Source organism: Talpa occidentalis, unplaced genomic scaffold (assembly GCF_014898055.3).
Source record: "Talpa occidentalis isolate TD23 unplaced genomic scaffold, MPIMG_talOcc4v2.1 talOcc4.3, whole genome shotgun sequence".
In the NCBI taxonomy this organism is placed as follows: Eukaryota; Metazoa; Chordata; class Mammalia; order Eulipotyphla; family Talpidae; genus Talpa; species Talpa occidentalis.
Window position 1 is genome coordinate 107,105,285 of NW_023603184.1, and position 27,273 is coordinate 107,132,557.

A 27,273-nucleotide genomic window follows, 5' to 3' on the forward strand; every position below is an offset into this window, starting at 1 on the left:
GTCTCTGGTGAATCCTCTCACCCCACCCCACCCCATACCTCTGGCCTGCACCCCAGCTCTTGTATGCATAAATAAATAAAAATTAATTTTAAAAAATCCCTGTGCTTCCAAATCTCATGGTCTAGTTAGGGGGGAAAAGCATATACACACGAAACTGTAATTTTCTGTCATTTAAACCTCAGCAGATACCACTGACTTGCCTCTTATCCTCTCCCTTGGTTTTCTCTTTCTACCACTATCTCAGTGCACAGAAGAGTGAAGATTGTGCAAGTATTACACTATTCTTTATAATGCTTTATATACTGACATTCTTTTCTACCCCATAGGATAAGTATTTCATGGATATAAATAAAAATATTCATAATAGCTATAGAGCAGAAGTTGGGGGGGAAATAGATCTTTGTTTTTGAAAGTCAGGATTGAGGGGAGAAGACAAGTATTCTGTCAGGACTTAGAGGGTCTGAGGGGAGGTGCTGTATAAGCACCCCTGAGGGGAGCTGGAAAATGACAGGAGCCCCTTCCCTATCTGGGTCACATGTCTTCACAGTGAGGTTTTCTCCTATGCTAAGAAAAGTTGTGACTTTCTAGAATATCTAATGCATATTCAAAATAAGTCCATAATTTGTTTAAAATTCTGACAAATTATTCTTGAGTCATCACTTCTAATAAACTAAGTATTTAAAATCTACATCTAACTGCAACTTATATGGATGGCTGCAATAAATCTCTGCTCCCTGAAATAATATGCAAAATTATGGGCATACATTTGTTTTTCCAGAGAGGGTCTCAAACTTTCATCAACTTCAAACCCATGACTCTAAAATGATTAAGATCCAATGAATAGATAATTAAAAATTGAAAAAGTCAGTCCCATAACAAGGACCTTTTATGCTCACAAAATTAGGACTTTTTAGCATACAATAATGACAAATACTGCACTTACATCGAGAGCCACGGACTGCTTGGCCCAGCTCTTCTTCACTTGATCATACATGATTGTGTTGTTGATGCCAAGGCCACAAAAGATGACAAAAGCCTAGGAAAGAACAAGCCCGCTAATTAAAAAATTGTAATAACTCATTGACACATTCTAATATAAAAGCAGCAGTCATCAGGGATGGATCTGAAAGTATAATTTTATAGGACACAAAGGTGGGCCTTGGGGAAATGTGCCCATTAAAATCCTTAATTACTAAAGCCATACAACAACTTTATAGCTCACACTGCATATGAGAAAACATTTTAATTTGTAAAGAAACGTTTCCACATATTTAAAAACATACATAGAGGCTGTCTTAATGTGTTCCTTACTTCTTTGGGTTTGGACTGATTTTAGTCATTTCATTCTGTTTCTAAAAAAGTAACCTCACTCAGTAGCAAGGCTATAAAATATTTGTGTAAAGAAACCAAGTGAGTGTACCCATAAAGTAACTGTTAATGGGGAGGAAGATGGCTTTAGTATCAGTTGGTACTAGTTAGTGAAGAAATTAGCACAGAAGTTGTGAGGTTTTCTAAACTAGAGGAAAATAACCATGGGGTTTCATATTGGTGACTGGGATCGTCTACCAGGAAACCTTTGCTTATGAACCTCTCCAGAGAGAGGGCAGCCTGACATTAGCTACCAAGTATTAGAGTTGTGATGGCCACACAGCTGGCAGAGCTGGCTGTGTTTGTGAACACATACGAACAAGACAAGGATAAGGCAACTAAAGGGAGATTCAATTCTCTAATAAAATTAGGACAAATATAATCAATGGTTAAAAAATAGAACTAAGTGAAAAAAAGAATCAAATCTTACCGAAGCTCTGTTATAGCCTTTAAATTTTGCTACTGTTTAAGTGCAATCATTAATAATTATTTATTCCTATAAATTTGGGCAAACCTGAACCAGGAGACAACTGTAAGGCTGAGGTTCACTGATTTATTTTCTTACCTCAAAAAGTCTTTGATCTGCATCATCAAAAGGTTTCCCGTCAAGTCTATTTAACACTTGAGCCACTCCTGTGGGAAGAATTGGGGAAATGCAGTCATTTTCAGCACTGGACAAGGGTTACTACAATATTGCAAGCCCCAGCTGATTCTAGGCCTCCTGAAAGCAACTTTGCAGACAGTGACTTTGTCTCTAGTGCCTCCTGTCTCTGAGAGCAGGGCTGAGGCCTGCCTGTAAGGCTGAGATGTCCAGACTGGGCCTCAGAGAAGCCTGGAGTTCTACCAGGCATAAGTCTGATTCTCAGAAAATAGTTTTCAAGATGGCTGTGTATTATAACTTATCAGTCATCTGGCATATATGCATACACATAGACACACATATGTCATGATATATACAACTGTGTATATAGGTGCATAAAGATAATTTTCTATTTTTTTAATTCCCTCAAAGCACAATGTTCAAGTAGGCACTATGCATCCTGATTAAGAACACAGGCTCTGGAGTTAGATTGTCCCAGTTCAAATTTCAAATCCACCATCAGCAGAGTTACCTTGCGCAAGTTACCTAACCTTTTTAGTACTGAATTTCCTCATCTGTAAAATGGAAACGGAAATGTTAACTATCTCAGAGAAGGATGAAGCAAAATTGAATGTTAATAATACTGTTCCACTCAGAGTGAATATTTCAGAAAAGTTAGGAATTACAGTCAAGAAATGTTAGGCACCAGGATACAGTTAGCCTTTAATGCAAGGTGAGCTCTGCTGTGCACTCTCGGCAGGGTGTATATAGTTCCAACAGACTTAACATATATGTGCTTCCTCTTTCCAAAGTTCATTTCTAGCATTATAACATGTCTTGGGTTATGACTATCAAAACACACAAATCTAACCAAAAAAACCTTAACAACCTTGAAAACTATTCTCCTGTGTCTCATTAATACAACCCCCCCCCAAAAAAAATAGTGGTTATTTTATTAAAGCATGATTGTATTTTTTAAAACACCTAACTTTCGATTGGGGAGGTAATTCATCAAATACTACAAGATATATGCAATATAGAGCAAAGATTTTTACATGTAGCAGGCAAATATAAGTCTGAATTTTGAAATAGTAACAAATGTTTACTATTAGGAATGAAAGTTAGGACTGTATGTGAGATTGTACTGGATAGCAACAGATAATTTATGGTGTTTCTTACAGGCTTTACCTTCTCCTTCAAATATGTCTACAACTCTATTCGTGATACAATTCAAAGCTTTATATTAGGGGCTCAAACCCCAAGTCTTAGAATATTCTTCATGTTCAATCAAGTACCAATTTTTTTTTTGCAAATTAAGAAAGCTGATGAAAAAATTCTTTTAAAACTGAGGTATTGCCAACATTTGTAGAATACGAAACTCTTTAGTAAGTAGCTTAGAGTTTAACAGACAACCTTAGGGAGAAGAAAAGAGGCAGATGCATTAGTTACCTTATGTCTTTTAGGGGGAAAAAAAAATCACATTTTTTTGTGATTCACTAAATTTAACTACCACCTGCATCCTTCATGTCTTCTCTGTTTTACCCTTGAATTTTTCTTGTCTAGACTTCATTCTTAGGTTGAATATTTTCCTGAGTTTCTGAAGATAAGGAGAGGATCAGGGAGAGAGAAAAATTTGAGCTGCCTCCGCCCACAATTACCTTATTCTCAGAAAGTGTAGACTACTTCAGACCCATCCAGGCTGAAAGATGTGTATGTCTAATAATTATTATTGGTTTAATAATTCAGTTTTGCATTCATGTAAAAGCATAAATGTAAACATATAGATGTAGTGGAAAAGTTTGTACAAGGAACAGAAAGGCCTGAGTTTTAATCTTGACCCTGCAACTTTGTGACCTTTTTCAAGTATTTGCTCTCTAAGCCACCTTAATTTCTATAAGGCAAGATAAGAAAATTCTGTTAAAAAGGATTTAAAAAAAAAGAAGAAGAAACAGGACAGTGAATAAAGTGGAGTGTCTGAAACAAAAAAAAAAAAAAAAGAAAAAGAAATTTCTGAGATTACCTCCAACCTCAAAATTACTGGTTATTATTTAAAGTAATAAATATTTGTTCATTGTTCTGATTAAGGTCGATTCATCAGGAGACTACACTTATCAGATTATATAAGAGACATAGGTTGACAAGTTCTGGGACATAAAATGAGGAAACACATAAAAAAGACATGGGTGATTTTAATGAAATTTGTATTTCTTTATAAAAAAAGTTTGAACTATCAAGGGAACATCTTACCAATTATTTGGTGGCCACTATTCCAAATTGGGACGCAGAGAACAGATCTTATGTGAAAACCAGATATCTGGTCAGCCTACGATGCAAGAAAGCAGTTAATTAAAATAAAATATTATCAACCCATTTCTGATTTACAGCTCACAACTCTCCATAACAGATATTAAAGAACTTTAAAAAAACATATTATGATCATTTTTAATTGCATACACTCATCTGTCCCCTTTCACTTAAAATATCATATTGAACAAGCCAAGGAATTCAATCAAACATGAATCAATTAAAAATACCCCACGCCAACATTAGCTTCCCCAATGCCTATAGACATAAGAAGTGGCCATAAAGCGGTCTTAGTCACAATCACAAAATTGTGATTGAAATCTGGCAACAGTTTCCACTCTGAGTAATTTAAGCATTTTAGGAAAGCATTTTAATTAAACCAGTGATTAATATTTCTCTTTGATTGTACACATCTTTTAGTAACAGTACTTAACCTATCATGCTACCATCTGAATTTTACTACTTTATATTTTTATCACTAGTAATTTATTGTGTATGTTGTAAAATCATATTCAAAAGATTGAAGTTGCAGAACATAAGATAAATGTAGAGGTTTGAGGATATTTTTTAGAACAGATTCTCAGAAGATAACCTACTATATCTATGCAAAGGTATAATTATCAGCATCAAACATTTAGTAACGTGCTCCACATAATATTAACACCAAGTGTTCACATTTGAAGATTTATTTATGCATAGAAGAACTTGGGTGCAAGCCAGAGGTGCGGGGAGTGTGTATGAGTGTGCGTGTGTGCGTGTGTGCGTGTGTGTGTGTGTGTGTGTGTGAGAGAGAGAAAGAGAGAGAGAGAGAGGATTCACCAGAGACAGAGTGGGGAGCAGAACAGGCAGATTTACTGAAACATACTGCTAAGGGGAACAGCGGGTGAGACAGGAGATGTCTGCTGTGCTATGTGGGTTAGCTCCCCTGCAGGGGATCAAACTCAGGCCAAAGCAGTCATAGTGTGATAGCAGTGAGACTTAACCCCTATGCCTCTAGGGAGGCCCTCAAGTGTTCAGATTAGAACTGCTTTATAGGAGCTATTACAAAGGTGTCAATGAATTAATATGACTGATTTCAATGAGAAGTTGAAAGATCAATCTCTCATGCCCACACAGGCAAAAAAAAAAAAAAAATAGTAATATATCAAGGTTTTGGATCATGGTTATTGAGATAAAAAGATATTTTACACTTTCAAATATTCATGGTTTAAGTTAAAATCTATATATCTTTTAAATTTGAAATTGCAATTTACACATTTAATTTTATATGGATTTTTTATTTTCCTCTGAGAAATTCATTTCCCGGATGTTGTTTATTCTTTATACCAATGCCAATTTCTTTTTTTAGTGCTTTTTTCTGTCTTATTCAGGAATCTTTTCCTACTCCTAGCTCATGAAAATATTCTCCTATTCTTTTCCTAGAATGTTTATTGTTTTAAATTTCACACTTAGATTTATAATCAAAGAAAATGACTTTTGAGTATAGTACTAATACTTTTTTTTTAATGGCCAATTAACTCAGCCTCATTTGGGAGTGTGTGAGGAATACCTCCCACAGTACCTCTTTTTAAAAATTAATCAAGTATTCATATGTTTGGATCTGTTTCTGGATCCTCTATCTCACTACATTGATCAATGTGTCTATCCTTACACAAATGCCATTCTGCCTTAATCAATATAGTCCTATAACAATTCTTGGTATCCAACAGAATAAGTCCTCCAATTTTGTCCTTCTTCTTTAAGATTGTTTGGACCATTTTTGGCCCTTGGCATTTCTACATTAAGTTTAGAATGAATGTGAACATTAAACACACAAACACACATATACTCTGCTAAGATTTTTTGGGGTGGGGGTTCTGTTGAATTAATCAGTTAATTTGGGAGCGAATTGACATCTTTACAAAATCAAATCTTTCAGTCCACAAACATCCTTCAATTTATTTAGGACTCTTAAAATTTTTCTTAGCAAAGCTTTATACTATTCCATGCAGAGGTCTTACATATAATTTGTTGTATTTATACCTGGTGTTCAAAAAGTACATGTTATTATAAGTGGTATGATTTTATATTCTAATGTTTTCAATAGGTATATGGAAATGTAACTGATTTTTGTATTAGCATCCATCAATCATACTAAATTCAATTACTAATTTTAATATATTATCTCTAGTGGTTTGGATTTTTTTAAACACATGACTGTAATTTTGCTTTAAAATTCTGTGCCTTTTAATCACGTGGTCTCATATCATGTGATTTTTTTCTTTTTTAGCTTGTTAATAAGGTGAAATACATGAACTGATTTTTGAGAAATCCAAAAATTTGGTAGAGAAAAACACAAACACAAACATGGGCATAAATCATGCATCCACTGTCTTTTCCCAACATAAATTTATTAATCACCTCCTGTATGTCAGACATATGGCTGGGTGTTGAGGATATAAAAATGAATTCAAACAATAATACCCTTGAGGTATTCGCAGTGGAGATAGAAATGCTTAAGATAATTTATGTGTCCAAGTAAAGAATTTCAAAACATGACAGAAAAGTAAGCAACTGGCTCTGCATAGGAAGTCAGAAGCATCTTTAGACCCTTTAAAGTGGATCTTTCAGGACCTCCCTAGTGGCTCAAGGGGTTAAGATGCAACGTATGAGGTTGTCTGCAGCCACTGCAGCATGAGTTCGATCCCCAGCCAGCCAGGAAGCAACCCACATGGCACAGCAGACCTCTCCTGACTGCCCGCTGCTCCCCTCAGCAGTGTATTTCAGTCAATCCTTCTGTTCTGTTCCCCACTCTGTCTTTGGTGAATCCTCTCACCCCTCACATCTGGCCTGTACCCCACTTCTTGTATGCATAAATAATTCTTTTTAAAAAATAAAGTGGATCTTTCAGAAGATGACAGCAATGACGCTGATAAACTAACAATTACCAGATGTTTATGCAGTGTTGGGCAATGAGGTCTGCATTTCCCGTGCATTATCTCATACACTTATTAAAAACAACACCATGAGGTAGGTACTACTTTGATTTTTCCCTATCAGAGAAGTCTCAGAATAACTGTCTTGAAAGAATGGAGTCTGGATCAAAGGAAGCCAGACAATAACAAACATATCCATCACAGATATCTTCCAAAAGAACAAAGTGATTTTTTCCCTTCTCCCAAAGGATAAAATCAGAACTTCAGCAATGCTCCTGAGCATAAAGAGACAGAAGTGGACTTTAGAGAGTTCTAGAAGTGTAATCTATGGTCAGGCCCGCCGGAGCACTGCTAGAATGGCAGGGTCTGCTTTGTTTTGCTGAGGTTCACCACTGAGCAGGAGGCACAGCTGCCTTTGTCAACTCTGGGTCAATGGTAGCCCCTGTCTAACCTCTCTGGGAAATAGGGAGCAGCTGAGGGGAGGGGTCATGGCAAGAAGGGAACAAGCTGTGAGTGAAAGAAATAAGAGAGACAGATTGAGAGGCTGATGGTGAGAAAAACAAACCTTAGGCTGTTTGCCAGTGAAATAAATGAGAGTCTTGTTTCCAAAAATTGTGGTACTTCTCCAAAAGAATTATTTATTCTGTAGGGGTGGTGTGTGCCTTCTCTCATCCATACTGAGGATAACACTGAAGTTTCTGATTTGAGTAAGGGTGGTATGAGGGAAGCTTTACCTAGTTCAAATTGACACATATTACAACTGAAATGCAACAGAAGAGGGAGAGAAGCTGGAGATATTAATCCTGGAGTCATTAACCCCTGGTGTTAATCAGTGGGTAAAACCAGTAAGTGAGAAATTGACCAAGAAAAAACACAAACAGGACAAAAAATTGAATGTCAGGGAACAAAATATTTAGAAAAAGAAGCAGAAGGTAAGGTGAGTGACAAGGATGGAAAAGAACTCCAAAGTCATACTCGAACCTTAGGGTTTGTAGCATTTCAAAGTCTGAACATGTAGCTACAATCTTACAGGAAATAGATTTATCCCGAGTCTAAAAAGTATAAATATCCTTTGACTTATTAATTTCACATCTAGGAATTGATCCTAAGGTAATTATCATAGCTATGTACAAAAGTTTACATATAAAGTTCTGAACCATAGCATTATTTATTATAGTGATATATTAGAAAGAACTAGAGGAAGCTGGTAAATAAATTATAGCACATCTATACAATGGAAAATTTTTACCTAATTAAAATCATGCTACAGAAGAATATTTATCAATATGCAAAATGTTTAATATACTAAGTGATAATAGTGTGAGTGTCTGTGGGTATAAAAATGCATATACACTGGAAAATCTTGGGAAAATAATAACTGCAATAGTTCCCTTGCAATGGTTTGCCTATCGTGTGGTAACTCTCAGCATCTCAGTTTTATCAATATTTGTCTTCACACCAGAATATGAACATTGGTTATCTCAGATTTTGGCATCAGAACTGAGTCATGTCTTTTCTCCTTTGTGCTTTTTTTTAACTTTCCAAGTTGCTTTATGAGAATATATGTGTGAACACGTTTCCAAGTTTGTAAGGTGCTTTACAAATATGAATGTTATTAACATTGAAAAGAATCACTGTCGCAAAAATCTGCTCTGTTGTTCCACAAGGTCTCTGCTTGATCACCTCAGTTTAAAATTCACATCATTAATGTTCCAAATGTTAAACCATATGAGACTACGCAGCCTTTCTAGGAGGCTACCTATATTATCTGAAGGTGCTTAATTCTTTCCAGTTAAACATTTTCCTAGCCTCTATTCTCTTTGGTTATTTCCAGGTAATGGATCTAATTAAAGGTGGTTTATCTTTCAGAGTCATCAAAACATCTAGGTCCGGTCTTTGAACCCCTCAAAGGTGGTCAAAGGAAATGCTGATTGAATTGGTGATTATGTGATGCTGTTCATTTTAATGTGCACCGTGTTTCCTTAGGAAGATACACACAATAATCTAAAGCTACACTTTATTCTCCAAATACCAATCAACTGGTGAGAAATTCTGGTACTAGGACAAGTTAAGAGAGATGTTCCAAGTCAGTGCCTTGATTCCACTGAAATAACAGTCAACTAGTTTCTTTTTGCCTTCCTTACCCACACATCATGGCTTCTAGAACATGGTCTACAAAGGATCCCTTAAATACCAGAAAAAAAAGGGTGCTTAAAAAAATAACTGACATTTGGGCTTAGAACTAAGGCTTTCTCTTCACCACCTATGGAGCAAAGTCTCCATTCTTAGAGTGATGGATCCCTTTTTGTCTTCACCACCCACAGCTACCCCATTCTCTTTTTATTCAAGTCTTCATAATCTTCTCTTTTTATTCAAGTCTTCCACTTCCCCGGTCGTGGGAATTATTACATTTACTGTCCAATATTCCTTACCCATCCTACTCTAGGGAAAGAATCTCCAACAGATTTACATTAAACATCATTGACTGAGAGATTATAGGTAGCAGATGCATTTCAGCAGCTCCAAAGAGTTCTATTTTTATTGGTTTCAATTTTGCACATTTCCCTTTGTAATGTAAGCATAACTGGTAGACAAGAGGCATTACAGAGAACAGTCCTGCCAGGCCAGCACTTAGCACCCAGATTGTAAGAAAGCTCTGCCATCAGATCGGACAGACAAAATGGGCATTAATACTCTAAGTCAAAGGATCTCAGAGTCTGCAGCCCCATTATCCTTCAGTGCTACATGACAAGGGTAAAAAAAAAAAAAATCAGAGAAAGAACTTCATATAGAAAAACTGTGTGGGATTGAATAACAGCAGTCTTAGGATCATGATGTAACTTTGGGTACCAGACATCCATGGCATAAAAGATCTGGGTGCTGATGTTTGCCCACCAACCCTGAATTTGTAACGAATATATAGACCACTGCATCCTCCATGCATAGGGCCTGTCCTAATTGTTGGCTATTTTCTACCATTTTCCTTGTGAATCTTTCCTATTTAAAAGTTGGGTCCAGAAGGGTGGAGCAACATGGCAGCGAGGAGATGCTGCAAGTAAAATCTCCCATTAAAAAAAAGTTAATAGGGAGGAAAAGCGGCAGGTCCCAGTGAGAACTGGGACAGGGAAGATAAACGGACGGCTCCAGCAAACTACCTGAAGAAGAAAGTTGCCATAAAAGAGGACCAGAAGGGAGGAAAGCGCAGAACCCTGCTCCCCTCCCCCACCCACAGAGTCGGCACTCTCCGACCAGCAGAGAGGAGGAAAACAACAAACTAAAATGACCAACAAGAACGAACTACGCAGCAAACGGGACTGTGAGTGGAAAGAAACTATTGCAGCCACCACACCCCGTGAATGGGAGCTGTGGAGAACCCTGCAGGATTCGCCGCGGCGGTGAGCGAACGGCTCCCGGCGCCATTAGAGAACAAAAAGACTCTGGAGGAGACCCGCACACAGCCCCGGGCCGGCTGGTAAGCTTGCGCGGAAAAGCTGCGTTTTTGGCACGCTTGAAAAGCAAACGCGGATCGTGATCGCGGCTGCCCAGGTCCCCGAGCCTGCAACCTAGGCTTGCGGGGAGTCGCGTGGAGGCCCTCACGGGGGTGAAAGTCCCTCACTGAGTAAACAGGAACCAGGCGCCCAGGCACGGGAGCGGGTGCAAAGGGCGCCATTCCCGCGCCACTGAACTGGGCTACAGCCCGCATCCTGGACCTGAGGGCTTTGGAACTGAGACCCGGGGCACGAAATTCGGGGCGTGGGTTCCCCACGACGGTGGGGCACAAGGCAGACACAGCACCCCAAAGCCGTTGAAGTTTACCCTACCATTCCCGCTCTGTTCCCTGTCCCACGGGGTGGGGGAGGCGAAAAACAGCCTCCCAAGGACAATAGGAGAGATCTCTGGCGCCACCTAGCGACCAGGAAAAAAAGTCACTAACACCCATAGAACAGGGAAATTTCTTAAGACTGCTTGAAAAGGGCAGAAGTTTCCCGGAGGAGACAGTGGCCAGCAGGGAAGTTAGCCCACGCCAGGCCCCTTCCGACCAGCAGTCTGAGCCCACAGAGGGAACAGGCACCCACAGCCGGGGCAGACCGGGCGCGCAGAAGAGTGTGCCTGAGACCGGAAGCACAGGCACTGAGTCCCAAGTCGCCATTTTAGAACAGGGACATTTCTTCAGTAAAGACTGCCTGAAACCAGCAGAAAGCTCCCTCAGAAGCCAGAGATGGCTCCTGGAGGAGCCAGAGGGGAGCGGAGAAGTTCACCCAAGATGCAGGCCAGTCCAAGCAACACAGTGTCCCAATGCATACGACAAATTAGAAAACAGACAGTAGGGAGTAGAAGAACCACACGCAACCTAACAACTCCTCAGGAAAAAAGCACACCACAAAAAGAAAACCACCCTCCAGATTACAACGACAGTAACTTGGAAGAACTTCTGAGACTTCCAGAAAGAGAATTTAAAATTGCTGTGATTAAAAAACTGACAGAAGTCATAAAGGAAAACAATGATATGAGAAAAATAATCAACTATCAGAAGAATGAAATTGAGTCCGTAAAGAGGGAAGCAAAAGAAACGCAGGAGATCAAAGAATTAATGGAGGAACTAAAGAACTCTGGGAAAAGCAATGAAAGCAGAATAGATGAAATGGAAGAACGAATAAGTACTCTTGAAGACACAGAAATAAAAAGAACCAAAACAGAAAAGGAAAGAGAAGTATGAAGGAAAAAGAACGAAGAAAGACTTCGGGAACTATCTGACTCCATGAGGAAAGGAAATATAAGAGTTATAGGCATTCCAGAAGGAGAGGAGAGAGATGTAGGAACAGAGAAAATATTCCAGGAGATAATTGAAGAGAACTTCCCAAATGTGAAGAAGGAGCTGAAAAATGATATACAAGAAGCAAGAAGAACACCAAACTTCCACGATGAAAGGAAAAATACAGCAAGACACATAATAGTAAAGCTCCCAAGAATCCAGGACAAGGAAAAAATAATGAAGCTAAGAAGAGGGAAGAAACAGATAACATTCAAAGGAAAACCAATCAGGCTGACATCGGACTTCTCTAAAGAAACACTGCGGGCAAGGAGAGAGTGGAGGGACATAGTCAACAGACTCCAAGAAAACAGATGCCAACCAAGAATACTCTATCCCGCAAAGCTCTCCTTCCTCTATGAAGAAAGAATAAGGACCTTCCCAGACAAACAGAAACTCTGGAATTTCATTACGACTAAACCCCCACTCCAAAAAATACTACAAGGAATCCTAAAGCCAGAACCTCAGGGGGACGAATAACAATGAAAGAAGGCCAAAAAAAAAAAAGTTATTAAAAGAATAAATAAATAAAATCAAAGGAAAGACAAACACAATGGCAAATACAGATGCTAACATATCAATATTAACTCTAAATGTAAATGGACTAAACTCTTCAATAAAAAGACACAGAGTTGCAGCCTGGATTAAGAAACAAAACCCAACCTTTTGCTGTCTCCAGGAAACACATTTAACTACAAAAGATAAAAATAGGCTCAAAGTTAAATGATGGAAAACAATCCTACAAGCAAATGGGCCAAAAAAGAAAGCAGGAACAGCTATACTTATATCAGATAAAACAGACTTCAAACTCAAAAAAATAAAAAGAGACCCCAATGCTCATTACCTTATAATCAAGGGGACAATACTTCAAGAAGAAATAACACTCATTAACATATATTCACCAAACGAAGGAGCACCAAAATATATCAGACAACTGTTGTCCTCTCTGAAAACAGACATCAGAGAAAACACATACGTAGTGGGAGACTTCAACACACCACTATCAACAATGGATAGATCAACAAGACAAAAAATAAGTAAAGAAACTAAAGTTCTAAATAAGGACCTAGAGCATTTGGGATTAACAGACATCTATAGAACACTAAACCCAAAAAAAACGGAGTACACATTTTTTTCAAGCGCACACGGATCATTCTCCAGGATCGATCACATACTGGGGCACAAGACAAACATCAACAGATACACAAAGATTGAAATCATACCAACCATCTTTTCTGACCATGAAGGCATCAAAATAGAAATAAACCATAAAAGGAAGGCAAGGAACTTTCCAACCTCATGGAGATTAAAAACCACACTACTGGAAGACCACTGGACTAATGAGGAGATCAAAGAAGAAATTAAAAAATTATTTGAATTGAATGACAAGGAGGACACCAATATCCTAAATGTATGGGATGCAGCAAAAGCAGTAATAAGAGGAAAATATATAGCAATAGAAGCTCACATCAAGAAACAAGAAAGAACTCAAAGAAACAACTTAATCTCGAAGCTCAAAGATCTAGAAAAAGAACAACAAAAAAACCCCAAAACCGGTAGAAGAAAAGAAATAATAAAAACCAAAGCAGAAATAAATGAAATTGAAACTAAAAAAACAATCCAAAGATCAATGAAACCAAGAGCTGGTTCTTTGAAAAAATCAATAAAATAGACAAACCCCTAGCCAGGCTCACAAAGGAAAAAAGGGAGAAAGCACAAATAAACAGGATCACAAATGAAAGAGGAGAAATCACAACGGACACAGCAGAAATCTAAAGAATAATCAGTAACTACTATGAAGAGTTATATGGAAACAAGTTCAACAATCTAGAGGAGATGGACAAATTCCTACAACTCTACAATCAACCAAAGCTAGATAAAGAAGAAATAGAACACCTAAACAGACCAATTACAAGCAGCGAAATTGAAATGGTAATCAAAAACCTCCCCAAAAACAAAAGCCCAGGTCCTGATGGATTTACAAATGAATTCTACTAAACATTCAGAGACGAAGTAGTGCCTGTCCTACACAAACTCTTCCAAAAAATTGAGAAGGAAGGGACAATACCAAACACGTTCTATGAAGCCAACATTACACTAATACCAAAACCAAACAAGGACAACACAAAAAAGGAAAACTATAGGCCAATCTCCCTAATGAACACTGATGCAAAAATCCTCAATAAAATTTTAGCTATCAGAATCCAACAATGTATCCATAAGATAATTCACCACGACCAAGTAGGATTCATTCCAGGGACACAAGGATGGTTCAACATCCGAAAATCAATCAATGTTATCCAACACATCAACAAAAAGAAATATAAAAACCATATGATAATATCAATAGATGCTGAGAAAGCTTTCGACAAAGTGCAACACCCATTCATGATAAAAGCCCTTGAAATTCTTGGGATACAAGGAACATACCTCAACATCATAAAGGCCATCTATGACAAGCCAACAGCCAGTATCATTCTCAATGGTGAAAAGCTGAAAGCAATTCCATTAAGATCTGGAACAAGACAAGGATGTCCACTCTCACCACTGCTTTTCAATATAATACTGGAAGTCCTAGCCAGAGCAATAAAACAAGAGAAAGACATACAAGGAATCCAAATAGGAAAAGAAGAAGTCAAACTATCACTATTTGCAGATGATATGATAATATACGTAGAGAACCCCAAAAACTCCACAAAAAACTAATTCAACTCATCAATCAGTTCAGTAAAGTGGCAGGATACAAAATCAACACGCAAAAGTCAGTAGCCTTCCTATACACAAACAATAAATCTGAAGAAGAAGAAATCAAAAAAACCATCCCTTTTATTATCGAAACAAAAAAAATCAAATATTTGGGAATAAATCTAACAAAGGAGGTAAAGGACCTATACAAGGAAAACTATAAAACACTGTTAAAAGAAATAGAAGAAGACACAAAGAAATGGAAAGACATCCCCTGCTCATGGATTGGAAGAATAAACATTATTAAAATGGCCTCCTACCAAAAGCAATGTACAGATTCAATGCTATTCCAATCAAAATTTCAATGTCATTCTTCAAAGAAATAGAACAATTATTGATGAAATTCATATGGAATCACAAAAAACCCCGAATAGCCAAAGCTCTCCTGAAAAAAAAAAAGAAGGGAATGGAGGCATCACACTCCCAGACTTCAAACTCTACTACAAAGCCATAATCATCAAAACTGCATGGTATTGGAACAAGAACAGACATACAGACCAATGGAATTGAATAGAAAATCCAGAAATAAACCCACAGATTTATGGTCAACTAATCTTTGACAAAGGAGCAAAGACTATGCATTGGAGCAAAGAAAGTTTGTTCAATAAATGGTGCTGGGAAAACTGGGTCGCTACATGCAAAAGAATGAAGCTTGACCACTACCTCACACCATACACAAAAATCAACTCAAAATGGATTAAAGAACTAGACATAAGACCTGAAACCATAAAATATATAGAAGGAAATATAGGTGAAACACTACGTGATTTGCACATCAAAGACATCTTTATAGACACATCACCCAAAGCAGTGATAGTGAAGGCAAAGATAAACAGCTGGGACTACATCAAATTAAAGAGTTTCTGCACAGCAAAAGAGACAATAACAAAAACAAAGAGAAACCCCACCAACTGGGAGAACATTTTTGCACCCAACACTAATGATAAAGGACTGATCACAAAAATCTGCAAAGAGCTGATGAGACTCAACAAAAACAAAGAAAATAATCCAGTCAAAAAATGGGCAGAAGAGCTAAAAAGAAACTTCTCTGAGAAGGAAATGCAAATGGCCAACAGGCATATGAAAAAATGTTCAACATCACTTGTAATCAGGGAAATGCAAATCACAACTACCATGAGATACCATCTTACACCAGTGAGAATGGCACATATTAAAAAAACTAGCAACAACAAATGTTGGCAAGGGTGTGGAAAAAAAGGAACTCTCCTGCACTGCTGGTGGGAGTGCAAACTGGTCCAACCACTATGGAGAGCTGTGTGGAGATTTCTGGACCTACTAAACATAGAGCTTCCATATGATCCAGCAATTCCACTCCTAGGTATTTACCCAAAGGACACAGAAACATCAATTCCAAAAAACATCTGCACCCCTATGCTTATAGCAGCACTGTTTACAATAGCTAAGCTTTGGAAACAACCCAAATGCCCAAAAATAGATGACTGGATCAAGAAGATGTGGTACATATACACCACGGAATATTACTCAGCATTCAAAAAAGATAAACACATGCAATTTGCAGCAACATGGATGGCGCTGGAAGGAATCATGCTCAGCGAAATAAGCCAAAAAGAAAAAGAAAAATACCGGATGGTCTCACTCATGGCAGGAATCTAGAAAACTTAAATAAGGGACCAGGAAAATGAATAACTATAAGAAAGTGAAAATCAGAATCAACAAAAAACTATGAAACAGAGACACTTTTGGGCGGGTGGGGGGGGAGGGGAGGGATTGGGATCAGAATGGGGGGGTTGCAATTGTATGGGGAATATAAAAATAAAAAAATAAATAAATAAAAGTTGGGTCCAATCCCTGTTGCAGATGGAAAACAAACTCTGTGTGTGATGGCTCTGAAAATTCTTATACAACTATACAAATGGAAGGAAATGCTAACTTAAACAATAAAATGGGAAACCTTCTATTGACTAAGTAATGGCTTGTTGTGTATTAGTGTGTTATAAGGTGGTCTTTTGAATAGAATGTAAAAAGAAAGGCAAAAAGTTTCACACAGAATCTGCTAGAGTGCAACTAATTATTGGGAGTTGAATGCATAAGCATAATGCCAACTAAAAGCAAGGCCAAAATAACTCACTTATGGTGAAGGCATTTGTAAGTAGTTTGCATGCCAAGATGGCACCTAATATGACGGCAGGTCAACTCAAATACAGTTTATGTACATGCTGTTGGCCAGGATTAGACAAGGCTCTTAGAATAAAATCCATACAAGGCTCCATCTATTATAGGCAAGAAAATAATCCATCTATATCCCCCAAAGATACTTCAAGACAAGTTAATTGTCTTAGATCTTGCATTATTTCAATCTTGATTTTCAGTAATCATTTATAGTTGTTAGCTCAAAATAGTTCAGGAAAATATAATTTCATGTACGATATAAAGGGTTTAAAAATTTGAAATATCCTTATAATTTTGCCTGATTACAAAAGTATAAACACTGGTAAAAATTTTTTGTGGGAAAATTAAACCAAAAGCTCTAATCTTATCATCTGTAGAGATGACAAATATTAACAGTTTGACAGAAATTTTTTCTGACCTTTTCTTACAAATATATATGTTCATAAATTAATATATATTTAATAATACATAATATATTATGGATAATATATTCAACAATATTGAACAATATTCAATTATATATTACTGTAGTTGCTAGGGAAACATGAGTGAATAAAACCAACAAAATCCTCCCTTTCATTGTGCTTACATTCTAGTGAAAGACAATAGATGGTAAAAAATACAAAAAGTACATAAATTAAGTTAGGTATTAGGAACTATGAGGAAAAATAGAACAGGATAAAAGTGATGGGAAAGTCAAGGGTGCCAGACCTTGACAACAGTTAACATTTGAATGATGAATTTAGAGGTGAGAATGGAAGATCCATTCAGGTATGGGGGAAGAGTTTTTCAGCTGAAGGAGTGACCAGTGCCAAGGCCTTGAGGTGCTTGTGTGAGTGGCATGTCCAAGGAATAGCCACATGGCTGGAGCAACCTGAGTGAGGGCAGGGGTAGATAACGAGGTGCCAGCTTGTGCAGAATGTTGTAAGTCTTTGAAAACTTTCAGTTCAGTGAGAAACTTTGAAGAGTTTGTGACCAGAGTTGTGATATGACATGCCTTAAAATTTAAACGTCTTTGGCTACTATATTAAGAAAAGAGTGTCCAGCAGGGAAGGGTAAGGTAGCAGGGAAGCAGAGAGAGTGATTATAGGATATAGTCATGAAAAGTCAGATATAATGGTATCTTAGACTTGGGTGATAGCAGCTGAGTGGTAAGAAGTGGTCAGATTCTGTATAAAATTTTCAAGTAGAGTCAACTGGGCTTGCTGATGAATTAGATATACACTGAGAGAGAATCATGCTTATAAAAATTCTGCCATGGCATTATGAAGGACCAAGCCACTTATCAGAGAAAGGAAAACAGAGAGAAGCAAGCTTTGGAGAAGAAAAGGTAATGATTTCTGTTTCGCACTTAATATTGAGGTCTCTATTAGACAAAATGTGTACATATATACATATATGTACTTGTCTTTGGTTTGCTTTTCACTTGTGAATTTTTTTTCCATATCAGGAAGCATAGATTATATCTGGGATAGAGATATTTTGTGGATTCAATTTCAGTTTTTCCCCCCCTCAAATTTTATCAGTTTTTTCAGTTATTTATCTCAACTTTAGTCTATATGATAGTGTGGTAGATAATCTTAAATGGCCTCTAAGATTCCTATCTCCTCACCCGTCAGTTTGTACACATCTGGCATAATCCCCTCCTGCAGCGTGTGGGCAGGGCCAATGAAATTGTGGAATCGTTGTCACTTCTCAGCAAAGGTGATGAGCCACTCCTGTGATTATGTTAGTCTCTCCTGACATTATGTCAGCCTCTGTCATAGCCAACCGGAGTGAGATTCTCCTGCTGACTTTGAAGAAGTAGCTGCCATGTTGTTGTGAGAGGGCATAGGGTAAGTGAAAATTGTCAGGATTTTCCGCCCTCCTGCCATTAGTATTAATGATAGACACCTGTGGGCTTGCACGCGTGCCTGATGGCGGACACCCGGAGTAGGGTGTGGGCACGTGTAAGTGGGTGCACCTGGGCTGAGAGACTGGGCTTATGAGGGCGGCGTCACGGGGGCACTAGTAGTGGCAGAAGCGGCAAGGAATGAGAGCGGAACGAACAGAGTAGCGGAGGAAAAGCAGAGACCATGAGAGAACGTAGAGAGCCCAGGAAGAGTGAAGACTCGTTGCCTCCCAGCCCTTTGCCCACCTGCCGGCCGTGCACTTGGTTGCTGCAGTACAAATGATGTAAAAAGCTCAATAAAAGCCTGAAAAAGCCAGCGAGGGCTCCAGGACTCTCCTTTACCCCTCTGCCTGGAGCATAGAGACCCTGCACTGTGCCTTGCTGGCACCACAGAGGGCCATCTGGCTAGCTACTGAAGGTCATTTCTAGGCACCGAGAGAGACCTTTGGCCTACAGCCAGTAGGAAAATGGGAACCTCTGTCCACAAGTGCAAGGAACACAATTCTGCCAACAACCTGAATGAGTTCAAAGAGAATGCCAAGACCCAAAAAAGAATACCATCTGGCTACCGCCATGACTTCAGCCTTGTGCCTCCTGAGCAAAGAATCCAGCTATGTCATGCCCAGACTTCTGACTTCCAGGAGCTGTGAGGTAATAAATGGGTGTTGTTTTAAGTTGCTGAGCTGGTGGTGATATGTTATGTAGCAATAGAAAAATTAACATCTATGGTTTCCTGTCCATGTCTTCAGGAGGTAAGCATGGACACCCCCCTCCCCGGGAGCAAAATGACTAATAAAAACTACAAAACCCCTGAGCATGCTAGTTCACCGTAAATAAATGCAATCAGTGACATTTAGTGGGTCTTTTCTATCTTCTTCTCTTTTCAAGGGTCACAGAGTCTTAAAACAGAATAAATACATCCCAATCTTCAGAAGGTTGCAAAACTAAAGCTAAGAACTTCAATTCTGGCTCTATGACTGTTTTATGTAACCATTCTGCCATATTTTTCCACCTATAATCCAAGGAGTTTGACCTTAAAACCCTGGATACTATCAAGCCCAGCAGGCTCTAGTCCTAAACGTTAACTCGACAGAAGATTAGTAATCACTGTGGCTCACCTGCTAAGTCACTCTGGGCCACAAGGAGGGAATTCCATTAAATATTTAACACAATTACAAAGAGAACACCCAGCGGGTGGACAACGATGATTACTTGCCCCATAGCCCTCCCAGCAAGAGCCTGACAGCACCTGGGATGAGGTTTATATCACATTAAAGACATCTCTTTGTGGCTTCTTTCAAAAGAAACACCAAGGGTTTCAAAACTGAGATTTTAAATTAAGGATCATTCTCTTGCTGCATATCTTTTTTTCAACACTTTAAAAGGCCAGGCTTATCAGGAGAAAGGCACCTGCATAGTTACAGGTGGGCAGGATAGCTGCCGCTGCTGCTTTGCTACGGGAAAAGGTTCATGAAAAGAAATACCTGCATAGTCCCAGGTGGGCAGAAAAGCTGCCTGAGTTTCTGAGGACTTCTTAGAAGTTGTCACAAGTCAGGAAAAAGATCCAGAAGTTAGAAACCTAGTTTACACTTTAACTTACAGCTAGAGCCATGCTTGATGGAGTAAATCATCTCTCATGAACAGAAAATAGCCACTGGCATTGTGAATCTCCAAATTGACATGCATCCTGCATTTGTCCAAAGTGGACAAAAACTAACAAATGCACAGGAGAGGATCTTCTGGGGTCAGAACCACCATGAGAGATCTGGGGAACCCACAAGATAGTCCATTGGGTAGGTTATTCACAAGTTGCTGCTGAACAATTTCATTCATGGAATAGGAAATACCTCCCCATCCACTGCCACTGATCACAAACATCCATTGGCACTTAGTATGAACAAAATTTAAGTTTCCACAGTATTAAGCACAGATATTTTGGAGTCTGTTTATTGCTTTAACTGATATATCAATATGTAGTTTGCATGTAGACACCAGAGCTGTATTTGAAATATATCACCATGTCTGGCTTTAATTAAATGCTTAAAGGTGTATGGGTTGCTTGTGCTTAGGTAACTTGGCCCCTGGATGTCTGGCCAGTCTTGTCAGCAGCCAGGTCTGCATACTGCTGGCCCCAATATGGGAGGATCTGGTGACCATCTCCCAGGGTAACCCAAGGCCACAGGACCCACATCCAGCTTTCACCATCCTTGTAGCTGACACAACTGCTCCTCCTCTGACCAGAAAAGGGAAGAGCTGGCTTTCTTGTAGACCTGTTGGTTCTCAGATTATTGCTACTGTCCCTTCTTTATTGTCAACAATCACCCTTAACTCCCCTCTTTGGTTGGAGACTTTCCACTTCCTTCCCTACTGTGTCTCTGGAGAGAGAGGAGATAAACTGCCTTGCCATAAGCCAAGGTTTGCTGATCTACAGCTCTGTGCATAGGCCCTATATTCAGAGAAAAGGATCTGTTTCTAGCAGGACTAGAGCTAAAGAACTAGCTCTCCAGAATTGAAAAACTATGGAAAAAACTACCCTGTCCCAAACTAAAAACTTGGCCTCAGTCAGACCAATGTCTTCCCTGATATCCATAGAGAACTATCCAGTTTATAAACTATTTCTATAGCATTGCAGATGTCACAATATGTATGAAAGTAGTGTGCTCCAGACTGTTCAGCTGGCAAGGGGGGCAGAAAGGTGGACACGTGGCCCTATGTCTCTGTGCCTGTGTGGAGAGAGAAAGGACAGAATGGGGACAACTGTCCAGGCAGCCAATCAGCAGCTAGTTGCCCCAAGAGGCCACTCAAGGGAGAACTGAATTAGGATCCAGCAGATTCAGAGTTTACTTTGACACTCTGCCTCAAGAAAACTCTGGTCTTTTGCAAGTCACCTCAGCTCTCTGAGTTTCCTCCCCTTTAAATTAAAGAAATCTCTAATATCCTACTAACTGAAAGCTGATGTATAATAGTATGAAATCCCAGAATAAGGTCATTATACTTTTGGGTTTTCTATCCCAGGTTACTATATTTTCTACTAGTGAAATATTTTCTATTAGTGAATTGGGGTCCTTCTTCATGCTCAGTAAAGAAAGTAAAGGTTGTTAGTCATTGAAATATCAATTTGGAGTAAATATGTTTTTGGCTAATTCAAATCCATTTTGTTGACTTATATTGAGAAAATCTGTAAGAAAAACAGAAAATACTTAGCAATGCATTCCCCATGCTACCTCTCTAAAAATTACCATCCTTGTTTACTGGCCTCAAACTATTCAGGGAAGTTAGTACAGAGATTGAAAAAACATTCTACCACTGACAGGTTACTCGATTATGGTAGCTGGGAATAATTATGGTGGTATGCCCCATAGAGGGGAGGACTCAAGTCTTTGCAAGAAGACAACATAGTTCTGGGGCTTCTAGACTGACTTTTAATGAAAGGATGGAGCGATGTCATTTTGTCATGGTATTTGTTTTTATCTTGAGAAAATTACTTAACATATTAATGAAAATATTGTCTAAAAAAGTTGTCTTTGTCATATGACCTACAGCACCTTAAATCAGGCTTTGTGGGGAGTAGATCTGAGCATCTTAGCATCTTGGGCTCAATCTGGAGTCTGTTTTATTCTATATTAACATCAACAATTGACGCCATTCACGGAGGCAGAATATATGTGAGGAGGCACAGAACCTAAGCAGGTACATAATTTTGATTTTCCTGATATGATACATAACTCTCTCTCACAACTACCCCACAAAATGCCACACATCTGTAGAGCATATCTATAAAATGACAGTATTGAAGAAGACAGATCTCTCTCTTTCTCCCCCATTTCCTCCATCTGCATTAATTCCTTTCCAGTTTTTTCCCTTAGTATGAGAAGAGAAATATAGAGTAAATTTAAAATGCAGCGCCATGCAACAAGAACAGTAAAAATCATGGCATAATATATCTCCAGACTTGTATAAAATCCAGCGTTATCTATGAGGCAGACTGAAAGCATTTAGGGACGGGTTAAGAAATAATGATGGTCTAAGTACATACTTTATTTTAATCATAGGAAAGAAAGTGATTTCATGAAATAGTCACTGCAGAACCTATCAGTTTACTGGATTTAGACAGCATTGCTTCTAACTACTGGCTCTGGGCATGCAGTCCAACCCCACAGAAATAACTGGTGCTTTTTGGCTCAGGAGTCCACATTCTTCCTTTGATATATCAACAGGAGAGGTTTCTTTGTTGGAATGAATTGTGAGTGTGGAGAAAGATTTGAAATGGCTGTATAATCAGAAAGACAGGGAGCAAGAGTCTGCCTGCAAGATAGAAGGATATGGTGTATTCAAGTTTACTATAATGTGTTTTTTTATTTTTAAGATTTATTTATTTATTTATACAAGCACTGGGTACAGTCAGAAGCGCAGGAGGGTGAGAGAATTCACCAGAGTCAGAGCGGAGAGCAGGGCAGGTAGACTGACGAAGTACACTGCTAAGGGGAGCAGTGGGCGGCAGGAGAGGTCTGCGCGCCATGTGGGACCCTCTCCTGGCGGCCGGGGATCGAACCGCCACTGCAGAGGCTGCGGGCAGCTTCACAACCCAGCGCTCAACCGCTGCACCACCGGGGAGGCCCTACTATAATGTGTTGATAAGAAGAATTCCTAAGATATTAATTGTACTTGCTATATGTGCTGTTTGCATAAGAAAAAAAGAGCAACAATTAACAAGAATTTTTTATTCTCTGATCAAGGTGAATATGTGTGGGGCCTATGACCCTCAATCCCTATCCACTTGCCTTCTGGTAACCACCAGTTGGGTCAAAAGTTAAGTTTTGTTTTATGTAATTCATCTGATATCATGAATAAAACTCATTAATCAATTCATCTTGTGAATTAATTAAATTAATTATTTCATCTTGTTTTCGCTATATATCACATGTGAGTGAAATTATATAGTGTTTATCTTTTTCTGGTTTATTTCATTCAGCATAAGACCTTTTAGGTCCATCAATGTTACAAATGGCAGAATTTCTTTTCTATAGCTTAATAGTATTCCTTTGTGTATATATACAATATCTTCTTTATTCAGTCACCTTGACATCTAATAAATATATTGACTTTGTAACAAAGTATTGGCAATTAATGATTTTTCTGCATAGCAGGCCTTTCTGTTTATGCAGTTATCACTGATATTAATGACAATACTGAGAACATCTTTCTTCATAAAATTGTATATATAGCAACCTGCTACATAGTATACTCCCTCTAAAATCAAGGACACAGCAAAAAGCAAACCTTCATAAAAATCAATCCCAACACCATCACAATGCTAAAGTATGCAAATATTGACACCTATAAATCATCTCCACTCTGCAGTCACAGAGCCAAGGTGGTGGTGTTCTTCCTTCTGGGAGAACAGACACAACTCTGGACTATCTGCTTTCCCAGAGAAGATAACTGAAGTTCAGATAAATGTACCAGAACTGATGACAGCTGGAGGATGGTGGCATCAGGACAGCTAAGGGAGTCTACTGAGAGAGGTCCAACTGAGCCTGGAAGTTGATAAGAGTTCCTAAGGCAGGAGCATTAAGCCTGTCACTCATGTGGAGGATGTAGCCTGCAGGAAGGGTTCCAGGCAGCTACAAAGAGGAGGAGAATTTTAAGAATTTAGAATTTCCCTGTAGAAATCTGCAAATATGATCTCACTGAAGTTATAAATGAGACTCTACTGCCATGTCCCAGACCAGACACAGCAGACAACACAGGAAATGGTTTTAAGTAAGGGCTCTGGAGTTAGACTAGCACTGAGTCCTTGGCTATCTCCCAAGCTCTCAATTTTTGTAAAACAAGTTGTTAGCAGCTCTCTCAGGGGTGCACGCATCAAGTATTCAGCTGATATTACTGCTCTATTCTCTGTTCTATAGCCAGTACCATCTCCCTACCATACAACTCCAGCATCTCCCCCATTTAAAAATTCAGCTACTGGTTTCCCGTTGACCAAAATAAGTACTTCTTAACATGGCTTTTAAAGTCTTTCCCTCTCCAAGGTGAGTGAGCCTTATCCACTCACCCCTTAAGCCATATACATTCATTTCAGTTCCCCAACTCAAGTTCGCTCAGCTTTTCCTGGAACACATACCTCCTTACCTTTACACACACATATATACACATGCACACATGCAAATACAACCATTACTCTTTAGATCTTAGCTTGGCAAGTTAGAATAGGAAACTTACCATTTCTTAACTACACCCACACATGCACACCAGTAGAGACATTTAATAAGTTCATATGAATTTATCTGTGTGAAACTCTACATTACCTTAGAATTTAAACTTCTGCAAATTAAAATCTATATTTTCAATATATTCTGTATGTCAGCACAATATACCTATATGATTACTATTTAACAATAATACCAACAAAGTTACTGTTTCTTGGGAGGATTTTTTTAAAGTATGGTAGCTGTTCAAGCATCTAATGGGAAGTAACTATGTTACAAGCATATTTTTATTACTGAGTATTTCATAGCTTACTAGAAAATGTACATGGATACACTGAATGCATGAATATTTGCACAGGAGTATATGTAATATAAAGTGCATCCAATCACAGGAGAGCCTCTGATCAATTTACAGCAGAGAGCCACTTTGCCAGAAATAGGAGCAGGGATAGGAAGTTTTCCTGTCGGTCAACAGTAAGCAATGCTGAAAACCAGGGAAAGATGTGCAGGAATTGCCATCCACCTATCTGAAGTTGCTTTTTTTTTAAAAAAAGATTTATTTATTCATGCATACAAGAACAGAGGTACAGGCCAGATGTGCGGGAGGGTGAGAGGATTCACCAGAGACAGAGCGGGGAGCAGAACAGGCAGACTGACAGAAATACATGGCTGAGGGGCGCAGTGGGTGAGACAGGAAGAGGTCTGCTGCGCCATGTGAGTATCTCCCAGGCAGGCCGGGTTTGAACCCGTGCTGCAGAGGCTGCGGACAGCTTCACAGCGCTGGCTCAACCCGCTGCACCACCAGGGAAGCCCCTGAAGCCGCTTTTTTGCTTTAACCAGCCAAATCATCAAAAGTGTGACCACAGGGCCCCTCTTACCTCAGCATCGAAGCGAGGATCTTGGTAGGCGTCACTGATGTTCACCGGAAGGCCTGTAGATGCCACCAGCTCGGCAACACTGTTATTTATTAGCCAGTCGGAATTTGAAGATTTCTCCATGCTTTCTTTGAAACTATTCGAACACCATGGTGGGCAGCAAGAAAAGAGAGAAACATAAGCTTGCTTGAAAGCAAATCCTATAAAACTGCACTCATGGCAGGACTCTGCTCAGTAGGAAGGGGTGAAGGACGCTGGTCACGGCTACCACAAAAAGATTTACCTGCCATGATATGAAATAATCAGATCCATGGGTAGAAATGATAGTCTCTATGATTCAGAGCACAACTCTAGGTTGTATTTAGGCCCCAAAGCGGACATTAAAGAAGACAGGTAAATAGCACTATCAATAGCAGGATGCCAACGAAGAGGCCTAATAACATTCCACTGACCTCCCAGCCCACTTCCTTCACTGAGCAGAAGGTGTTTGGGCCAGGAAAAAGTAAACTCATGAATGTGAAAAGTCAGGAAATAATTTGAGAATTTATATTAGCAAAAAAACCCCACCAAAACAAAACAAAGTGCAACTTAAAGACTATGTAATTATTTTTATAGTCTCGGAGTATGTTTTTAGCAAAAACACATGTCCCATTTACCAAATGTCACTGGAAAGCCTGTTTATTTCTACTGACCCCTAACATTAATAATTTAAATTATATCCATATTTGATTTGAACAAGGAACTTTATGTAAATGATTTTGTGAACTTCCCCTTACATCATTCACTACAAACACATCTGCTGAAGCGATGTAAGAATTAGTATGATTCCTCCTTCTCTCCTCTCCCTCCCATCTTTTTTTCTCTGGGCACACAGGGAATACTGCCAGTGGTGCAGAAATGCAAAACCAAGTATTGTTCAAATTGGGAAGATCAAAAAAAATTTTTGTGGTGACTATTAGATACATGGCTTAGTAGGCGAAAACTAAAATTTCATGAACTGATGCAAGTAGTACCCAGGGGCAACGCTTTCCATACTACATTCTGTGGAAATCTGGCTACCAGAGAGGTTAATGAGTGTGCCACAGCAAGAAGAATAACACTATTGCCTTTTTAATCTAAGCTGCATTTAATATAAGAAAACACACTGTACATAATCATGGTTATTATGTAGTAATGTGCCTGTGTGGAATTTGTGCCACACCAAGAATGCCAAGGAATTGACAGGAGAGGTCACTGGATCATAAATGAGTCAAAATCTTGGCATATTGACCTTCATTATCATAGATCGTCCTGTAGCGATTGTTCATCTGTATCAGACAAATTCAACATTTATTTGTGATACTATTCATCCTCTTTGCATGTTAAAAATTACTAGTACATAAACCTATTCTCTATGGAACTCTGGCTGAAAATGGAAGTTTTAAT

At 38.8% G+C, this 27,273-nt stretch overlaps 1 protein-coding gene across 1 annotated transcript in view; it reads right to left on the reverse strand.

Moving 5' to 3' along the window:
* The window catches only part of PDE11A (phosphodiesterase 11A), a 327,412-nt gene that overhangs the window by 170,145 nt on the left and 129,994 nt on the right, over positions 1 to 27,273 (reverse strand). The window contains exons 6-9 of the mRNA XM_037523614.2: positions 25,852 to 25,984; positions 4,196 to 4,271; positions 1,934 to 2,001; positions 944 to 1,036 (exon numbers count right to left, since the gene is read on the reverse strand). Of these exons, the coding sequence (XP_037379511.1) occupies positions 944 to 1,036; positions 1,934 to 2,001; positions 4,196 to 4,271; positions 25,852 to 25,984 (370 nt within the window). The remainder of the gene's footprint in view (positions 1 to 943; positions 1,037 to 1,933; positions 2,002 to 4,195; positions 4,272 to 25,851; positions 25,985 to 27,273) is intronic.